The sequence below is a fragment of the Macaca fascicularis genome, chromosome 5 (genome assembly GCF_037993035.2).
Source record: "Macaca fascicularis isolate 582-1 chromosome 5, T2T-MFA8v1.1".
Lineage (NCBI taxonomy): Eukaryota > Metazoa > Chordata > Mammalia > Primates > Cercopithecidae > Macaca > Macaca fascicularis.
Genome location: NC_088379.1, coordinates 65,837,741 through 65,858,763, shown reverse-complemented (window position 1 = coordinate 65,858,763; position 21,023 = coordinate 65,837,741). Strand labels below are relative to the sequence as shown.

At 38.3% G+C, this 21,023-nt stretch overlaps 1 protein-coding gene across 2 annotated transcripts in view; it reads right to left on the bottom strand.

The window, feature by feature from the left end:
* TMPRSS11A (transmembrane serine protease 11A) overlaps positions 1 to 21,023 on the bottom strand; it is a 42,762-nt gene that overhangs the window by 4,742 nt on the left and 16,997 nt on the right. For both annotated transcript variants that reach the window (XM_005555186.3, XM_074040949.1), the window contains 4 exons: positions 15,061 to 15,099; positions 13,674 to 13,845; positions 9,904 to 10,163; positions 5,415 to 5,557 (listed from right to left, as the gene is read on the bottom strand). In XM_005555186.3, coding sequence (XP_005555243.2) covers positions 5,415 to 5,557; positions 9,904 to 10,163; positions 13,674 to 13,845; positions 15,061 to 15,099 — 614 coding nt within the window. The remainder of the gene's footprint in view (positions 1 to 5,414; positions 5,558 to 9,903; positions 10,164 to 13,673; positions 13,846 to 15,060; positions 15,100 to 21,023) is intronic.

Sequence of the window (21,023 nt, the reverse complement as noted above, 5' to 3'; positions counted from 1 at the left end):
TGTATTCTAGTAGGGGCCTCTCAAATATCAGTATATGGAGGTATTTTTTTTCCCCCTCTAGACTGTGGGCTTCTCTAGAGAAGAATCTTGCAATTTCTTGCAGGGAGAAAGTTGGAGGCATTATGTATATCTGCCTGCAGCACTTTGGGAGAAACCATGGGAAGAGGTTGAGGCCTGCTTTCACATAATCCCACCTTTTCAGGCCCCCTCTGCTTTCTACTATATTTAGTGTCACTGAGTTAAAGGGCCTCAGATTCAGCTGCTACAGAGTACAAACTTCCCATCTCTGGAGTTTAGATGTTTGGAGAGAGGTGGTAGAGGTGGGGAAAGTAGAGATGTGATATGGATTAGACTGATTATTTAGGATAGGGAGAAATGGGGTGTTCCAAGTACTCTCTGTGAAGTCTTTACATTTCTGCACCCATATCTCCCAAAATATTGGTTTTACTTAAAATTGGTATTTCACTCCCCTCTCCACCCAAGACATTTATGTTTTAACCTCTTCTTTACTAAGTCAGTTAAAACTCCTCCATCTTCTCTTTCTCTTTCAAAGTTTTGTTGGAGTTTTTTTCAGTTTTCTCTCTTCTGGTTTTTATTAGTTGATAGCTTTTTTAAGTACAATTTGTAGATATATAGAAAATTGTATTTTGTAGATGATGCCAAGCAGTTTTTCAAAATCATCGTTACGGGGTTTTTCTGTTTTGTTTTTTTGAGCCACTCTTTGTCTCCCAGGCTGGAGTATACTGGCGCAATCACAGCTCACTGTAGTCTCAAACTCTTGGGCTCTCGCAATCCTCTCACCTCAGCCTTCTGAGTAGCTGGGACTACGGGCATGCACCACCACACCCAGCTAATTTTTACATTTTTTGTAGAGATTGGGTCTCACTTTGTTGTCTAGGCTAGTCTTGAACACCTGGGCTCAAGCGATCCTCTCTCCTTGTCCCTTCCAAAGTGCTAGGATTATAGGAGTGAGCCACTACACCTGACCTTATCTGCCTTTATGGTCATTTTGATGGGTTTGGGGGAAGAGCAGAGATGAATTTGAATGTAAAATCTCCATGCTTAGATATTTCAATCTACACATTTTAAAGATGAACAAAGAAGAAACCTAGAAAATCTGGCTAATACAAAATCATAGCTAAGGGTACAGTGGAATAGAGAAAAAAATAGGAAGTCCGACTTCTTGTCTAGTATCCAAATGAGGGCAAATTAAAACCCACCCAAGAGTAATAAAATGCCAAACGTAATTTAATCTTTCTTTATACATTCAAATGTTCCTTTAGGCTTTCATCAGGAACATCCATGATTACTGTACTGTACGTGAACATTTTTTGAAGCTATAGTGGACTTAGTTTATGTTCTAGAAATGGACTTTTCTTGGCCGGGCATGGTGGCTCAAGCCTGTAATCCCAGCACTTTGGGAGGCCAAGACGGGCAGATCACGAGGTCAGGAGATCGAGACCATCCTGGCTAACATGGTGAAACCCCGTCTCTACTAAAAAATACAAAAAATTAGCCAGGCGAGGTGGCGGGCACCTGTAGTCCCAGCTACTCGGGAGGCTGAGGCAGGAGAATGGCGTAAACCCAGGAGGCAGAGCTTGCAGTGAGCTGAGATCCGGCCACTGCACTCCAGTCTGAGCGACAGAGTGAGACTCCGTCTCAAAAAAAAAAAAAAAAAAAAAAAAAAGAAAGAAATGGACTTTTCTTAAGTGTCTTCTATTAGCACCATGGTTTCTTGACATTCATGGATGGTCAGCTTCTGCCTCCCTTTGGAGCATTGTTTAATAGAGTTTTTTCAATTAATGTGATACAGTTTAGATCAGTTTAAAAAAACAGTATAATGATCTTTTCACCATTTCCTTAAGTTAGAAAGTACAGGATTTAAAAAAAGAAAAAACCCCCAAAAGATCAACTGAGATAAGATATAACGGAATTTATTAAATATAACAAGAAACATTCCATGCACTGTGAAGGGTATGGAAACAGATAGGTGGAATTATTCAAAATCCTATTCAGAGCATTAAAAAGGCATTGGGCTACTTGTAGATGAGAAAAGATAATTATATTACCATGAGCATCCTGGAATTTATAACTGACATCAGTTTATCAGTGTTTCTCAGACTTCATTCTGAATAAACGTTATGAAGGGAAGTTCTTAAATGCAGATCTCTAATGCCCACCTCTAAAGATTCTGTTGGACCAGGGTGGGATCCTAGGCCTGCACTTTTAACAAGCATCCCCACTGATTTGTCTTCAGGCCAGCTGCAGTGCACTTTTAAATTGTAAATTTAGACAGATGATAATTCAAATAGTATTGCTTTCCCCTTCTTTCTCTCTTTCTTTTCACTAATTCTTATTTCCTCTTCCTTAAATAATCAATCACTTAAGAAAAATTCAATCAGCAAGGAGCCTCCACAGTCCTTACTATCTATTTGAAGAGGCAGGGCACAAAGACAGCAAGAAGTCATATTGAGTGTCAGGTGAATCTTGTGTCAGCTACTAACACAAAACGACAGGGGATACAGTGGTAACAGACGTAGGATTTTCACACATGAAAAGAGAATTAAGCTAAAACTTGGGCTATTAATTGGTAGGAAGACAGGGGACATTCTCCTAGATAAGGAACTGGCATGGGTGGAGGTCCTCACTTCCTTACTTGTGTATCTCAAAAGCACCTCCAACTCCATGTGGCTGATGCTGGACCCATGCTGTCTTTCTAGATCTGGACCTTCGTCACTCTTTCCTAACTCATTGATTATTATTACAATCCCTGCAGCCTCTCAAGCCAGGAGTTTATTTTATTTTTGTTTTTTAGGCCATGAATTGATATATCATTCTTTGCCCCACCCCTTGTCTCCAACCATATGAAATCCATTACTTCATTTGCCACTGTTACCTCTAAATATCTTTGTCTCCATGTCACCATATTCATCCAAACTAACATATTTCACCTGGATTTTTGCAGTACATGCTGATTGATCCTCAATTGCCCTTTCCCAGATATTTTCCTTACTTTCACCAGAACACTTCTCACAATATTCAAATTTGATCATTCCACCCTTTTAATTTAACAAATGTCTGAATAGTACTCACAGTATACCAGGCAGTGTTTGGGGAGCTTTACACATATTAACTAATTTAATATAAATCTCTTGATTAAAACTCTTTAGTGGCTTTCTATTGTCCTTACAAAACAGGGAAAAAATAATGTGGCTCACAAGGTCCTGCAAAGTCTGACTTCAAACAAACTCTTCTACCTCTTCCTGTACCACTGGGTCATGTGCGTTCTGTGTTCCACCATGTGATGTTTCAGCTCCTAGAATTCTCCCTGCCCCTATCATCATTTGAAATCTTCCTGGATACTAGTTCACTCCATTCACCACTTAGCTTCACCACCCTAGCTAGTCATGTTCATTTCTTATAAATATACTCATGGAACAATGACCTTCTCCTTCCAAGTTTTCTTTTTCATTGGCATAATTTTTTGATTCATTCATATCTGATCCACTAGACAGCAGTTTTCCTGAAAGCAGGTTCCAGGAAGGTTTTTGCTTGTGAGACTACCTTCGGTATATGTACGATGTATAGTAAAGAGTAGGGCACTCAAACTTTTTTTTTAGTGAATAAGTGAAGAGAGTTAGAATAAATGGAAAAATGACCAGGGACAGTTCTTGACTAATTTTCCTATACAGCAGGTTCCCAGCAACCTGATTTTAAATTATAGGTCCTTCAGAAAAATGTTGCAAACATCCACCTATCATTTTCTAAAATGATTTTCAGTGCCACCTTGACAGAGTTCTCTAATCAGTGTAGCAGCTGCCTATGTGGTAATTACAACTAGGGATCCTTTTGTAAATGCTTAACTGAACTGGAAACAACAGTGAAATCACGAATCTTGATCAAGTTGTCCAAGCCTTTCATTTCTGGCTTTCCTATAAGCAATTCTGATCCTTTTCTCAGTTGTGTTTGGGTCTTGCTTGGCTAGACCTCTGGTTGAAAAATTAGCGGCTCTTTCTCTCTCCTTTCCCCCCAAAACATGCTTTAGGACCAATCTTGTATATACAGGATGGGATTTATTGAGTTCTATATCAATAATTCATAAATTGGAGAAAGACTAGCTGATGGTGGTGCTTGCACTTCTGTTGTATCAGACTAGGCCCCTCACCATGTGCCCCAGTTACAATCACTGTATTCCTGTCTTGGATCCTTGTACCTGCACCGCTGCCCTGATAATTTACCCTATTTTTCTGTGACTAGAGTCTTGTTTTATCACTTACTTTGCCCAGTTAGGCAGAAAGCTTACCTCTGCTCCCCAATCCAGTGAAGCCTCTCCAATGCAGTGAAACCTCTCTATGATCACCAATCCCTCCTAAAGCTTTTCAGTAATCTCATGGTTCACCTGAATTCCCTGGTCCTGTCTGCTCCAAGACTCCTGCGCTTTCCATCTGTTTCCCCATGGTATGGTCTTTTGTTGGAATCTAAATTCTGCCTGCCTTCCTCCACGTTCTCGGCAACTGAGGCTGGCTGCGAACCAGATCCTGCTTTTGCCCAGTCTCTATGCTACATAGCTCCCTGCTCCTTTTCCGATAGAGGTCGCGCATGTGGTATAGTTTGTGAGACTGGACAGGGCGTTCTGCCACCTGATATCAATAACATTCCATCATTTCCACATAGTGTGGCCTCCTTAGAGTTCTAAAGAATCTCATGTTAAAAAGCAAGTGTCTCCAGGAAGAAACACACTTGTACCTTCACTGGAAAACATGCATGTTAGAAGGCAGAGGAGGGCACTGGGGAGGACCCATGGAATCACAGCATGGCCTATTCCACCTTCTCATGGTTATCTACTTGTTTCTCCTCTCATCCTCCTCATGCTGAGACCCAACCGATTACTTGGAGTTCTCTTAGATATGAATTGTAATTTCACACCTTCATATTTTTGGCTATGCTTTTTGTCTTTTCTATAACATTATTTTCTTATTCTGAAATTGGGTAAGTGTTATTTATTCTTCAGGCCTTATTTACATCTCATCTCTGATACGTGTTCCAAAAAATGTTTCCTTCAAGGAAAATATTTGCTTTTCATTATATTACTTATAACATCACTTTATACTTCTCTGTTTATGATTTTTTCTTTCTTGAATGTGAGCCCCTTGAGAAAATAAACTGCTTTATTAATCTTTGGATTTCTGGTTAAGAAATTCTAATTTTGTTTGTTTGATAGCATCACAGAAACTCTTACTTCAATTATCTTAATAAAACATTTAAAAGTATTTTCTGCTGTGAAATTTGCATTTGTAACTTTTTTGAGCTAACATGATACTTATGTTTTGTCCTTATGTAAAGAACATATAATATATCCTGAGCCACATAAAAAATTTTGAGTTAGTAGTATTAAAAAAAACCCTCCAACTTACCCTGCAGGCATCATAAATTCCTTCCATATATCCGGCACAGAACATTCCAGATTTTATATCATTGCCATATACCTGTGGTTGCTTGCAGACATCATCACTTATGATTTTTACTCTGGCTTCTCGAAGTTCATTTTGGGATTCCCCTTAAGAAAAAATAAAGTTATTTTAGTATTTACAATCAGCATCTTTGGCTAGAGTGAAGTGAGCAGACTTTCCTAATATATTTTTCATAGTAAAATTGTCAATACAGAATGAGGTTAATATAAGCAGTTTCTAGAGAAAAGAATTTCTAGTTGAATCTGGCACATCAAATGATAATTATTGTCCAATCACATTTTTATAAAGATTTCTGAAAGCAAGTAAGCCATTTGGATTCTTTTTTCTGGAAAATTTAACCTTAAAAATAATCAGTTCGTATATTTCAGGAAGGCCTTTTATCTTTTTTAAAGCTTTTATTTGTGGGTTCCAGATTGTTCCCAGAAACTTTGCATGCCTAGATAGTTTTCTCCTTTGGCTTGATAAAATGCCTATAATACTCTGTACATTTATTTTATTATTTAAAGTTTATGATGAGCTTTCATAAATATAAAATATATGTGAAATATATATGTTATATATCATACATATATATAAAAATGCATTAAATGGCAATGATTTCACTTCTAATGTATTACAAGTTGGTGGCTGCAGACTGTAAGCTAGATTCTGAGTTTTAAAAACCAGTATTTATGGCAGGCTACGTAGAAAACTAAGAATAGCACAAGCATTCAGGGATTCTTTATACCAAACCATATATTGTTTGGGAAACCATGACCTCACGGTTGGCAGAATTCTAAGATGGTCCCCAAGATTCCCGTGTGATTCCCCTCCTCCCACGTATGGGCAGGATCTGTGAATGTGATGAATGAGATTCTTGTGATTAGGTTATGTTATACAGCAAAGATGAGGGAGTTTTACAGATGCGATTAAGACGTCTAATGAGTTTGACTTTGAATTAACCAAATGGAGATTATCAAAGGTGGGCCTGACCTAATCTGCTGAGCCATTTCAAAAAGGGCGAGCCTTCCTGGAGTTCAGAGCCTCTTTCCTAAAGAGTTAAAGCAGCACGTTCTACAGATGTAAGTCATGGAATTCTGCGTTCTACAGATGCAAGTCATGGAATTCTGCCAGCAACCTTGAGCAAACCCTCAAAGGAGCCACAGATGCGACCACAACTCCAGCTGACATCTTGATTACAGTTTGGTGAGACCCTGAGAAGAGGAGTCAACTAAGCTGTGTCTGAATGTCTGACTCATTAAAATGTGAGATAAAAATAAATGAGTACTGTTTTAAACTGTTTGTGGTTATTTGTTACACAGTTATAAAAAACTAATACAAGAATACAATATATCAACAGCTATAGTCACCATGATGTATGAGATATCTCTTAAACTTATTCCTCCTATCTAACTGCAAGTATGAATTTGTTGGCCAGCATCTCCCCAACCCCTTCCCCTGTAAAGACCCCCAGCTTCTGGTTGCCTACTGATGATATATTATATTCTTGAGAAATGCTACGAGAGTAGATATTAAGTGTTCTTGCCACAAAAATGATAATTATGTAAAATAAGACATTTGTTAATTAGCTAGATTTAACACTCACAATGTACATATACTATACTTCAACATACCATGTTGTACATGGTAAGTACATGCAATTTTTTACATCAATTTAAAAAATAACTAAGTACATTTGAAAAAACCCTAATACAAACACCAGTTTCTTTAGAAGACCATTTCCAAGATTTATTTCTGAAGAAATGTTTGCAAACACATTTTTAAAAGTGCTCAGAAGATTTAAGTGTGTATCTCAGAAATATGCTAAGAGATTTTTCAAATTATTCTGTTATTTGAATATAATTGGTTTATATACATTATACACACACACACACATATATATATATATATAGCCTACTATTTCATCAATTAAAAACATTCATGGCCTGGCACGGTGGCTCACGCCTATAATCCCAGCACTTTGGGATCATGAGGTCAGGAGATCGAGACCATCCTGGCTAACACGGTGAAACCCCGTCTCTACTAAAACTACAAAAAAAAATTTAAGTGTGTATCTCACTTAAATTTTTTTTTGTAGTTTTAGTAGAGACGGGGTTTCACCGCCGGGCGTGGTGGCGGGTGCCTGTAGTCCCAGCTACTCCGGAGGCTGAGGCAGGAGAATGGCGTGAACCTGGGAGGTGGAGCTTGCAGTGAGCCAAGATCGCACCACAGCACTCCAGCCTGGGCAACAGAGTGAGACTCTGTCAAAAATAAAAAAAATAAAAATAAAAATAAAAATAAATAAATAAATAAATAAATAAATAAATAAATTCATGTCCGATGCTGAGAAGAGTAAAGTAAAACTAACAATCTATATATTGTAAGTAGGTGACAGTGCAAATCCACAACTTCTTCAGCAAACCAGTTGGTAAAATGTATTTCAAGTCATGAAAAGCATAGCCCATAAATTCTGGACATCCCTGAACTATATCTCATCTTCTATAAAAATACTTCTTGCAAAATATTGATTTTATCAAACAATCAGCTTTTTATTTATTAACTTTCTCTATTTTTTAATTTTTAATTTTATTCATTTCTATTCTTATCCTTATTTCCTTCCTTACATTTGTTTTAGGTTTATTTTTTTCTTTTTCTAGTTTCTTGAAGTGACAACTTAGTTATTGATTTGATATCTTTCCTTATAATATGCATTTTCTATAAATTTCCCTTTGTACACTATTTTAGCTGCATCTGGCATATATTTATATATTTTTGTTTTCATTCAGTTCTATGTGTTTTTACAAATTTCTTTGAGGTTTTCCCTTTATTTATACATATTTTTAATTGATAAGCATTTGGGGATTTTTATATTATCTTTCTGTTACTGATGTTTAGTTAGATTCTATTATGATCAGAGAATATACTTTGTATGAGTTCAATTTTAAAAAACTTCTTAAGGTTTGCTTTACAGACTTGAATATGGCTTCTCTTGGTGAGTAACGAATGGGTGTTTTAATCTATTAATGTACTTAATAGATTAAGAATGATAGGATAATTTATTTAATAGATTAAAAGCACCTGTGGGTCACTCACCAAACGAGGCCATATTCAAGCAGGGTGGAGTGCTCTATAAGTGTCAGATTCTGCTGCCATTCACAAAGCATTATGACAGGTATTTTTCTGTGTCAATCTCAAACTCCTGAAAGACAATGATTTTTCCCACCAAGACAAAGGGGATTTGTGATGTCTTTTTCCCATGACTGTGAAGCAGAGAATGCAAGCTCTATCTTCAGAGAAAATCTATCCAAGAGAGTGCAGACCTAGGGAGGTGTCAACTTTACAGCAGCACTAATCTACTGGAATTAATAAACTACAGGTAATATTTTCTGTGATTGGTAATAGAACCTTAAAGAAAGCAATGCATGTCTCAGTCTGTATAAGATGGAAAAAAAAAAAAAAAAACACACATGGAACATCTGGAGAAAATCTAGAGACCCTAAAAGCTATTCCTGCCTATGTGAGTGAAAGATTATTCCTAGTTCCTTAATGGGAGACTGACAATCAAAAGCTTATTCTTTATAATTTCTTGCATATAAATAAATTGTATAGAATCCTGCAAATAGATGTAGTCATTCTCAGAAAGCCCTTTTGCATTTTCTCAAGCCCACTGTTAAAGAAACTCTCTAGCTGTTGTTATACATATGTACCTGGACCACATGGTAGAATCCAGAGCACGTCTCACTAAGATTGCCTAAAAAATTCAATAACTAAATCACCATTATTTCTTACGAGACTAAGTTTAGTATATCAAGTTGAATCCTTTTAGAGAGGGCAAATAATTTGACAATTTATCTCTACACGATTCTTATTCACCATCACACTTAAATTAGCCTCTTCAGTACTGAAGCAAATTTTGCAACATAGGCATAAAGAATATTTGAGTTAGCCACTCAATCTGAGTTCTCCTAGACACAGCTGGAACAATAGAAATTAATGTGAATTCTGGCAAAGAAAAGAAGTAAATGTTCCTTTCTGTGTATTTTTTCTTGGTTGAGGATGATGTAAGTGTTGAGGTGTTGTTAGCCACCTCTGACACTAGGTGAAGCTAGCATCCCTCTGAATGAAGCCAACACAGAGAAAAGCAGGGGCAAAAAATTCAGATTCAGAGACGCAGAGCCAGATGACATCATATAAACTCCTGTGTCTGAAGTGACACTTATTATGCTTTTTTGACTTCTAAATTACATGAGCCAAATTTGTTGAAGTTTTTGTTTCTTGGTTTTTTATTCTGCACCGGTTAATGTGAATTGAATTTCTGTCACTTGCAAACTGAGAACCTTAACTAATCCAATCAGACTGTGTGGAAATGTCTGTCAGTACAATATTGATGGAGATGAAATCACATTGCCCTATACAGGGCTTAATGCTCTGTTAGCTATCCTGAGATACCCACCACCATAATAAAGTGCTCCAAATCCTGTGATGTAGACAGTTGAATTTGGTTGGAAGGATGCAGAGGCTTCTGGCAAACATATCCGGCGTATGTCATCTGAAAAAGTGACTCTGTAAGAGACCTGCACGACAGCAATGTCGTACTCTCTTGCTGCGGAGTGATAGTTCTCATGGACAATAAATCTTTTGACATTTCTTTTCATTAAGGGAGGGTTGATTTTTGTTCCAAAACTAACAGTCCATTGATGTGGATTTTTATACCTGGAAAAGGTTAGAAATTAACAGAATATATATAAGCTGCCCAAAGTATATGAACTACATTAATTGCATTTAGGCTATTATAAGAGAAATACAATCCTGAGAATACTTGGCTGTGGTTATAGTTTTCTTTGATCATCTAAATATAATCTATTGCTAATGTTTTGAAAGATAAAACATATATAAACACCATATTAGAACTGATATTTAATACAAAGCTATTGAATTTTGGAATTGTAATACACATAAAATATCATTCATTTATCCCTTCCACAAATATTTACTGAGCATCTATGTGCTGAGCCTTATCTGAATTACTGGAGATAAAGTGATGAACAAGACCTAAGGTGCCTGCTCACAGCAGTATAAGATTCTAGAGAAGGAAAAGGATCAAAACAAGCAACCAAGTGGATAAATAACCTTAAACATTGATAAAGGCTATGAACAAAATACAATAGGGTAATGGAATAGAGTACTAACAGGTCATTATGACTATTTTAAGAACGCATTTGGGCTAAGACATAGTAAATGAGGGTCAGTGTGAGGAGATGAGGGAAACAAATTCCCAGGCAAAAATCCCAAGGTCTTGCATTGAATGGGCTGCAGTCAGAACACAAGGGAAAGAACGGTTGGGGGTGAGCTTGGAGAGGTAAGCAGGGACTAGATTTTAGAGAGTTTCATAGGTCACGATAAAGTGCTTACATTTTATTCAAGTGATACGGGAATCTACTGGATAATTAAGACAGAGAATAATGTAGTCTCGTTTACATTTTTAAAAATCATGTTGGTTCTTTCTGGAGAATAGATTCTTGAAGGTCAAGAATGGATGTGGTAAAGTCTATTAGATGACTGCATAGTCCTTTGAGAGATGATCAAATGTGGTAAATGTGGTTGACTTCTAGCTTGTGGGCTTGGACAGTGGGTAGATTGTGGTACATACAAGGATCAGAAAAATCATTTAGTAGCAATGGAAGATGATCTAGTAAAGACTGTGCTTTATACTTAAGGAAAATAAAGCCTGGATAGGTTAAACTATTTGATTCACATCACATGTCTGCCTGCCTCTGTCTGCTCTTCCCTTTATAAAACACTGTCTCCCACCAATTTATATTATTTGTATTTTTCAGAAGACTTCCTGCTTTATTTTATTATATGTGACACTAGCTACACATCTGTCTTGGTGTATTTAGTTATTGGAAGCGTATTTTAAGGAAGACACTGACAAAGTCTCGAATGTTCAGAGAATAAGAACCAATGTAGTAGGGCATCTGGAAGTTGGTTCTGCAAAAAGGAGGTAAATACATATACATATTTTTTTCACACACATATATATGCATATATATGTACATATATACATTTTTAGAAATTCAGGGTTACATGTGCAGGTTTGTTACACAGATAAACTTGTGTCATGGGGTTTTGTTGTACATATTATTTCATCACCCAGGTAATCAGCCTAGTACCCATTAGTTATTTTTCCTGATCCTCTCCCTTTAGCACTCTTCAGTATAGCAAAGACATGGAATCAACTTAAAAGCCCATTAGTGATAGACTGGATGAAGAAAACGTGGTATACATATACCATGGAATGCTATGCAGCCATAAAAAGAACAAAATCATGTCCTTTGCAAGGACGTGGATAGGGCTGGAGGTCATTATCCTTAGCAAACTAAAGCACACAGTAATGATATTTATTTTCACTCATGGTTTGGATATTCTCACTCATTTTATGTTTGGTCTAAAAAAGAGAAACTAAAGAATAGCTGTTACATGAATGAAGAGATAAAATTGGTTCCTGTTGTTCCAGATGAAAAAAACAAAAACAAAAACAAATACTGACGGTGGAACTTAACAGAGTGCAGATTTGGTGTTCAATGCTATAAAGATATTTGCAAAAATAGAACTATCTAGCACAAAAATGGCTAACTTTGGCAAAGTAAATTTCCCGTTACTTTGAAAAACCAGACACCAGCATAGGGGATTTCTGGCTTTCTAATATATCAGCTTACTGAGCTCTTACAGCTTTCAAACATTAAGAATTTATGTAGATTCTTTTAAAAAATAGATTGCTATTTTTTAAGATGGGGACTTGCATTGTCACCCAGGCTGGAGTGCAGTGGTGCAATCATAGCTTGCTGTAGCCTCAAACTCCTGGGCTTAAGGGATCCTCCTGCCTTAGCCTCCCAAGAAGCTGGGATGATAGGCATGCACCACCATTCCCAATGGGGTTTCACTATCTTGCCCAGGCTGGTCTTGAACTCCTGAGCTCAAGTGGTCCTCTCGCCTCGGACTCCCAAAATTCTGGGATTACAGGCATGAGCCACCATGCCCAGCCTAGATTCTTAATATATATTTTCTTCAGAATATTAAGAGTCTCTATAAAGATTTATGCTCTTAGGCAGATAAAATTTATTATAGTAACAAAAGTTAGAATTTTACAGGTCAAAAAGAATGTGAAAAGATCTAGTCTATCTATTACCTAATATACTAAGGTTCAATAATTTGCCCAGCTCTCCAACTGCCTGGGACATATTTTTCCCACTAAATTCTGCTGCCACCTACTATATAGAGATACTTGAGAAGTCTTTGTTATTACCATAATAATTGGTAATGAAGAAGAAAGGCAGTACAGTTAATCTACTTAGAAAAAAATCTAAAATTTTAAATGTAATAGTGATAAAAATGACTGGTTATTATCTTGAAAAGTAAAATTAAAAGTTATAAAAAGTCATTTTATCTTATAAATGACTTTATAATTTAATATACATTAATAAAATGTGTGCATTCAGAAGCAATTATATGATAGCACAATTTGCTATTCTTCACTTCAGCTTTGTGTTTTGTGGCACTATTGTGAAGAGGTGCTCTATTATGCGAAGGTCACATTGAGTAGCCCAAGGGCCTTTCTGAATCCTTTGATACTCCAGGAATCTCTTTTGAACTGCCTGTCTTTATCATGCTAGCAAGCTCTCATTTTGGTTGTAAACTGTTCTAATTCCACAGATCTCCATGTGTCAATGCTCTACATTTGATCTGCTGTTCTGGTTCTCCATCATTACAGTTACCAACTTCCTGCATTTATTGAAAATTTCCATTTTACTTTGGAATTAGTTTGATTTTTTACGATGAGTAGGAGACTGACCCAAGTGTTTGGCAGAAACAGACACTAGTTTTAAGTGGAGAGCATTGTTTCACAAAAGATTAATGGTGTATGTTACTAGTGAATATTTTGTGTTAGGATGTCACAAAATAGTTCTGATTCCTTACACAGTTTCCTTATTAAAAACTTTGAGGAAATGATTGATGAATACTAGGATAATGACTGTTACTTCCTTTATTCCCATCAAATTTCTGATTAAGTATGCAAGTGTAACATTATTTTAGAGAAGAACATGAAATAACTTTTTCTTACTTTACTTCAGTAATATTTGGGACATTAATTGTTACCAAGAATATGACAAAACTCAGGGCTTTTTAGCAGAAGTGGGTTCTAACTTAAGGTCAATAACTTACCTCTGGAAGCAGTGTGCTGCAGTGACAAGCCATGTATTACTAATTAAGGTGGCCCCACACTGATGGATGTTATCATGCTGAAGGGAAGCTTGCCAAGGCCAGGCCGCCTTGGGTGCAATGACTCCAGATGCTATTCTGTTGACGTGCAGTGGAACAACTCGTTTACCACAACCTGAAAAAGATGAGATCATTAAGTTATAAGAAACATCTTGCAATCACAAGAAATGACCCCATTCTTACTTGCCTGAAGACATTTTTCTATACTACTCCTCCTACCCAGGACACTCACCCTACCTGTCACTGGATTCATGGCCTCTTCTCTCTCACATTTTAGAGTTCACTTTCTCACTCTGTGAGACCGGGTTAGCTGACTCTCTGATGGACTCTCATAGCACTATGCACTTCCTCTGCCATAGCATTTATCACACTATTTTCATACTGCCTGATTTATTTATATCTTTCTCTACTTTGAAATTCTAATTTTAGAGCAGGGATCATGTTTTATTCACAATGGTACCACCAACTCCTGGTCTAATTTCTGGCACTTGGTAGATGTTAAAAGATGCTTGTTGAATGAATAAATACATGAATAAAAATACTTAGGGTGTTTGCAAGACACAGAGGCAAATGCATGAACATCACTGCTCAAATTCATCACTATTTTTGTAAAATCTTTCGAAATATAGGCCACAGTGATTTGAAGTGATTTAATGAAGCCACTGTTAGCGATTAAGATGAATATATTAAGCATATTTCTTTTCTTCTTCTTTTTTTTTTTTTTTTTTTTGAGGTGGAGTCTCATTCTATCACCAAGGTTGGAGTGCAGTGGTGCGATCTCGGCTCACTGCAACCTCTGCCTCCCGGGTTCAAGCAATTCTCCTGCCTCAGCCTCCCAAGTAGCTGGGACTACAGGCGCCTGCCACCACACCTGGCTAATTTTTGTATTTTTAGTAGAGATAGGGTTTCTTCTCCATGTTGGTCAGGCTGGTCTTGAACTCCTGACCTCAGCATATTTCATAGATAACTTGTCAGTCACAAACAATGGGTTTTATCTCCTCCCTATTAATTACTTTCTCATTATTTTATTTTGTAGCAGAAAGTACATTTTATGGAATTTTTAAAAATTAGAAAAACAAGTCCAGTATTCCCAATCAGAAATATATACTTTCTTCAAATTGCCCCAAAAGGTTACCATGACAATTTTTTTCTTGAACATGACTAAAAGATCAGTCCATGAGTTAGAAAAAAAAGTATTTAAATCTATTGTACAAATAGTTATTATCTCTCAAAGAAAATTTGGAGCACAGATGGGCAAATATGAGCAAATATTTGAAAATGTCCTTTCTGATGTGAAAATTACTTGTTTATATAAGCTAACTCGACTTACTTGCTTGGACAGTTAACTCCCCTGTTGATGAGCTCATTGCTGAAAAACAAGACAAAACAAATAGTGATAATTTGATATTTTCCTGGTTGGTCTCAATGACCAGGAATAATCAGAGGATATTGACCATACATGGATTCTAGACAGTTGAACATACAGATTAATTAGGAAAATGGCTATCTGATACAGTATCTGTGCACAGTTTTTGTAGAGACTTATAGGCAGCCTCTAATTAGGTGGATACTATCACAAGCAACGGGTGAGTAAGGCACAAATAGTGGATGACTACAGCCCACAAATAGTTTGTATTAATAGAGAACTATGGTTTTCCAGCAGTTCAGGGTAAAGCTTCTTTGTATTCCACTTCAGAAGATGGGTAAATGGGACAGAGGAAACAGGTTATATTAGTTCATTTTCACACTGCTGATAAAGACATATCTGAGACTGGGTAATTTATAAAGGAAAAGAGATTTAATGGGCTCAGAGTTCCATGTGACTGGGGAGGCCTCACAATCATGGAGGAAGGCAAAAGTCATGTCTTACATGGTGGCAGGCAAGTCAGAGAATGTGAGCCAAGTGAAAGGGGAAGCCTCTTAAAAAACCAGCAGATCTCATTCAGTACCATAGAACAGTATGGGGGAAACTGCACCCATGATTTAATTTATCTCCCACCAGGTGCCTCTCACAACATGTGGGAATTATGGGGGCTACAATTTGAGATGAGATTTTGGTGGGACACAGCCAAACCATATTGCAGGTAGACTGTCTTACAGGCCTCAAACTCAGCCAGAACAGATCTGCTTTTTCTCTTTTATTTACTTCGAATTTCACATAAACCTTTCTTTCTTTCTTTCTTTTTTTTTTTTTTTTTTTTTGGTTAAAGGGTTTAGGATGAAAAAACCTTGAAGATTCTCACATAAATGATATTTTAAATGCTTTTTAAACACAGTTCCTAAATACTAAAATTGCTTTTTTAAAACAATAAACTGTTAGGTATTTCTTATCCGAATATTGGTAAAGGCTAGTTATTGGACACAATCCAAGATTAAATTCTGTCAACTTCCAAAAAAGTGAGGAATTTGACTAAGGAAACACAAATATTTAACTTGTATACATGTATCAAAACACCATGTTGTATACAGTAAATATATACAATTTTTATTTGTTAATTATATCTTACTAAAGCTGGGGAAAAATAAAGTTGGTGGAAGTTTTCATGAAAATTGTGATGATTTTCAAGTTAAAATGACTTAGCTTACTAAGCAGATGAGAATAAACTGTTTTACTTTTTCCTACCAGTGCCATGTTTCTCAGACACATTCTCAGTATTCTATTCCCCATTATACAAAATAAGATTGTTTCATTCTATTAACTTTCTACAAATTCCACTGGGGAAACTAGTGATGATAAACTCTACAAAGTGGGTGCTTTTGAAAATATCCAATTCAAGTATACCCTTAAAGGCACCCCAAATCATTGTATGGTGAAGAATCAATTGCTTAGGACCATCAATTGCCCAAGACCATCAATTGCTCTTGGTGCTTACTCTATCGAAGGAATTCAGTTTACCATCAAATGTAGTTTAAGGCAGTAAATTTATTTCGTTTTTAATAAAACTATATATTTTGTCCTTAGTAATGCAATAAAGTGGAAAATAGCATAAAGTTAGAACTCTTCAGTTAAAACTTTGTCAACTTAGCCTGAGTAGGATGCAAGTTATCCATTTCCAGGAATGATACCAGGGTAAGTAGTAATGGTGGTGAGTGTAACCAGATTTTTAGGTAGAATGATTACACCTGGAAACCAACTGTCAATATACAAGTAACTAGTTTCTAATTTTGACCAGAGATTTTTACTTTCCAGGTACGGAAATGGAAATAAACATTAACACTTTAGTTTTGAAAGCGACCACCTCCTAACAAGGTTCGGAGTGGGAGAAAGCTAGTTAATATTCAGGGCTCTACAGGCTACAAGTATCATGAAGCAAAGTCATCTGACACGTAGGCAGTGAGCTGCTTGACTACAGTCTTGGCGTTTGCAATGCAAAGAAGTTGATTTTAGCTTTGCTTTGTCACACTGTGCCTCCTGAAGGACCCACACCACAGTTTTTTTGTCAAAACAAAATACAGATTCTTGACAAATTATAAATAAATCTTGGGCTACAGGGTTATTTCTAGACTTAATCTAGAATCTCTACAGTTTTCTGTTTATTGGTAGTCGAAAAATTATGTGTTCCCAGGAAGCAATGTTTTTGTCTATAAAAATTGCCTTAAAAATTCTCCTGAGCTGTCCACTGAATGTGCCTTTCTTTTTCTTTTTCTTTTTGAGACGGAGTCTCGCTCTGTCACCCAGGCTGGAGTGCAGTGGCCGGATCTCAGCTCACTGCAAGCTCCGCCTCCCGGGTTTACGCCATTCTCCTTCCTCAGCCTCCCGAGTAGCTGGGACTACAGGGGCCCGCCACCTCGCCGGGCTAGTTTTTTGTATTTTTTTTTTAGTAGAGACGGGGTTTCACCGTGTTATCCAGGATAGTCTCCATCTCCTGACCTCGTGATCCGCCCGTCTCGGCCTCCCAAAGTGCTGGGATTACAGGCTTGAGCCACCGCGCCCGGCCGAATGTGCCTTTCTTAAGTGCTAGTGATGGCAGCTACAGGCTCTCTGGAGCAGTGGCAGCAAGAGCGGACGCGGGAGCAGCAGTGACGGTGGTGGGTCCCCTGTGCCCCACATCCCTGAGGCAGCCGACTGTGCCGCCCCCAACCTCATGTGACCAGGCAGGACCCGCTCCCAGGCCTGGAGCCTCTCCTACTCCGGAACCTGGCCCAACGTTGCCATTCTCGACCATGGCCACTGCAGGGTGGGTGTGAGGAGAAAGTTCATGGAGCCCATCCCTGGGAGCCCCCCAGAGCCTGCCATCCTGGAAGCTACTGCAATGGGACTGGGCCAAATTGCCCACTGGTCTGGGAGCAGCGAGGTCAGGCACGAAGGGGTGGGCAGAGAGGTGCCGGAGGCAGAACTGGGCCCTTGCAGTTGGAGAGGTAGGTGACTAGGAGATCGTGGGACTACCTGCCTGCATAGAGGAGCTAGACCACTCTAGGGCCTACTGTCTGCTGAAAGCTGAACACTCAGTGGGACAACTTGCCTGCAGAGAGAAGCTTCTAACTCCAGGGCCTCCTCTCTGCTAGGAGCTGAATACTTGCTTGGACTCCCTGGCTACAAAGAGGAGCTGCCCACTGTGGGTCTCCTGTGAGCCATTCTCTTGCTCAGTAAACTTCTTTCTCGTCTTGCTCACCCTCCACTTGTCTGCCTACCTCATTCTTCTTGGTCTCAGGACAAGAACTCAGGACCTGCCAAATAGCAAGACTAAAAGAGCTGTAACACAAACAGGAATGAAACATACCCCTTGCTGGCCACATTGTAGGCAAAAAGAGATAAAAGCTGCAGCCTTTTAGGGATCCCAGACCTGGGAGCTCCCCAAGCCAGGGCTGTGACTCCCTCTTTGGGACCCTGCGGTTCCTGTCATCTTCAAGCTTCCTGGGTGCCACCACATTCCCAGGTGCCAGCCAGAGAAGCCGCTTGCAGTGAGCTTTGTCCAGCCACAGCCTCACAGAGAGCCAGCACACCTGTGCCAGCACCTGGAGCTGCCCATCATGCTGCAGCCAGTGTGCCTGGCTGTGGGCAGTGACCAGACCCCGTGCTCACTCACACAACCCTCACAGCTCCATGCCTGGGTTGGCCTTGGTGGGCATGGGATCCAGGCGGGTAGCAGGAGGTGGGCAGTCTACCAGGTCAAGTGGGCAGAATGAGCCCAGTGGGCCAGAGCAAAACCTGAGCAAAGGCACCAACCTCTGGCCACAGAGGTTTCTGGCCAGAAAAGCAACACCCCCTAGGATCCCATATCACTAATAAACACTATTCTTTTTACATTTAAAAATTCTGACACTTTCAAGGATCTATCTGCTACTAGTCAATCACTCAAATTAATTATTTCAGGTTTCCAAAGCATGTGCACAACGTAATAGCTTTCTCAGTAGTAACAGCCCCTTTATTCCACATTGTGTTTTCTATTTCCTTGTATATTCTTATAATCTCTCTGTGATTTCAGGAAGAACAAACATTATCATTGGAATTTTACAGATGAGAAAATGAAGACAAAGGCATGAGTCAATTATTTGGGTGGTTCTGTAGTAACTTAGTGGAGTCAGAATTGGTCAGGTAACTCTCTCCCTTTTTTTTTTTTTTTTTGGAGATGGAGTCTTACTTTGTCACGCCCAGGCTTGAGTGCAGTGGCGCAATCTTGGCTCACTGCAACCTCCGCCTCCTGGGTTCAAATGATTCTTCCCCCTCAGTCTCCCAAGCAGCTGGGATTACAGGCGCCCGCCACCAGGCCTGACTAATTTCTGGTATTTTTAGGAGAGACAGGGTTTCACCATATTGGCCAGGCTGGTCTTGAACTCCCGACCTCAAGTGATCCACCTGCCTCGGCCTCCCAAAGTGCTGGGATTACAGGCGTGAGCCACCGCGCCCAGCCTCAGGTAACTCTCAAATCAGTTTCTCCATTAGCATATTCTGCCTTTTAATTTAGTACAATTATTAAAATAAGCTGAAGTTCAGAAGCTGAGCCTATAAAAAACAAAAAGACCAGGTAGTCAATGAACAATTTATGCTTCACTCTGGTTTCAGATAGTTCAGGCTTTTACATTCCTGACAAATTAACTATTTATTGGAAATTACACAGAATGCATCATGTAAGTTATCAGAATGGCCATTGTTTTACAATTTCTATTCATTTGCTTCCCCATCTAACAAAGAAGATGGATTAAGCACTTGTCAGGTTGCTCCCTTCTGGCTGGGAGAGGTCCTCAGCTTTATTCCCTAAGTAGCTGACTCGTTGTCACATCAGCAAACATCTGCCCATTCCATTACCTCACATTTTTTACTTCCTTATTTGGTTTCCTCTTGAAGAGTCAGCTAGACCCTTACAAGGGTAGAGTGTCCTGTTTCATGTCTGATAAAAATCGCTTGCCCTGAATCTCTTCTGTAACTCTCTTAGGTCTAGTATCCATTGAAATTTGTAGGGGAAATCTGTACTTGTCTGCTGGAAGAAGATGCTGTGAAAACAGCTTAGTGGACGAGGGTAAACAAGTTTCTCTCTAGCTGGCTGCCTTAGAATCTTTAATATGGTACCATAAGGAAGAGTTTCCGAGAAATGAATATCATAGCCAGAATTTTTAAGATGTGTTTGACTATAGAAACCTTTTTTAATTGGAGCCTTTTAAGAAATTAGAGATTTAAATTTGATTCTTAGCTCCTTTTAATTACTGAATTCCTCAACCCTTTTTGCGTGAATTTCACATCTATAAGGGTGAATTTGCATATGTCACTGGAATATAAAAAGAAATTAGTTACTTCTGGTAAAGGCAATAAAGATAGACCTTGATAAAGGTTCGTTCTCCTTAATTGAGGGAAGTGATAATGGTATAATGGGCTAAGGGTGAACAACAAAAAAAAGAGAAAAGTGGAACAATGTACACATAGTTTCAGTGATGTTTTCCTAGACTGTGATTTTTTAAAGCATTAATGGTAAAATAACTCTAACAGCTTCAATGTTGGCTTGCCATTTTCCCAAATGCCCATAGTAAAAAAAGCTAACAAAAATTTTATGTCACCATATATAGAAACTATCAATAAAAGTATGTCAACAAATGAATTTGTGTTTTAGGAAGGTCCCACCCAGAAAAACAATTATTGCCAAACCCTTAGTATTTTCACTTGCTTAGTCACGGAGGCAGTGCCTAGCTGAGATTAGCCCTCTGTTGTAAATCCTTGCCTTTATTTTGGGATGAGTGCCAATCAGTTACTGTTGGGAAAACCACTGGATGACTAACTTCAGATGTGCTTACATTAGAGACTAATACACCTTGAAATGTCACATCTTTAACTTGAATTTTTTCATCTGAATTCTAGCTATT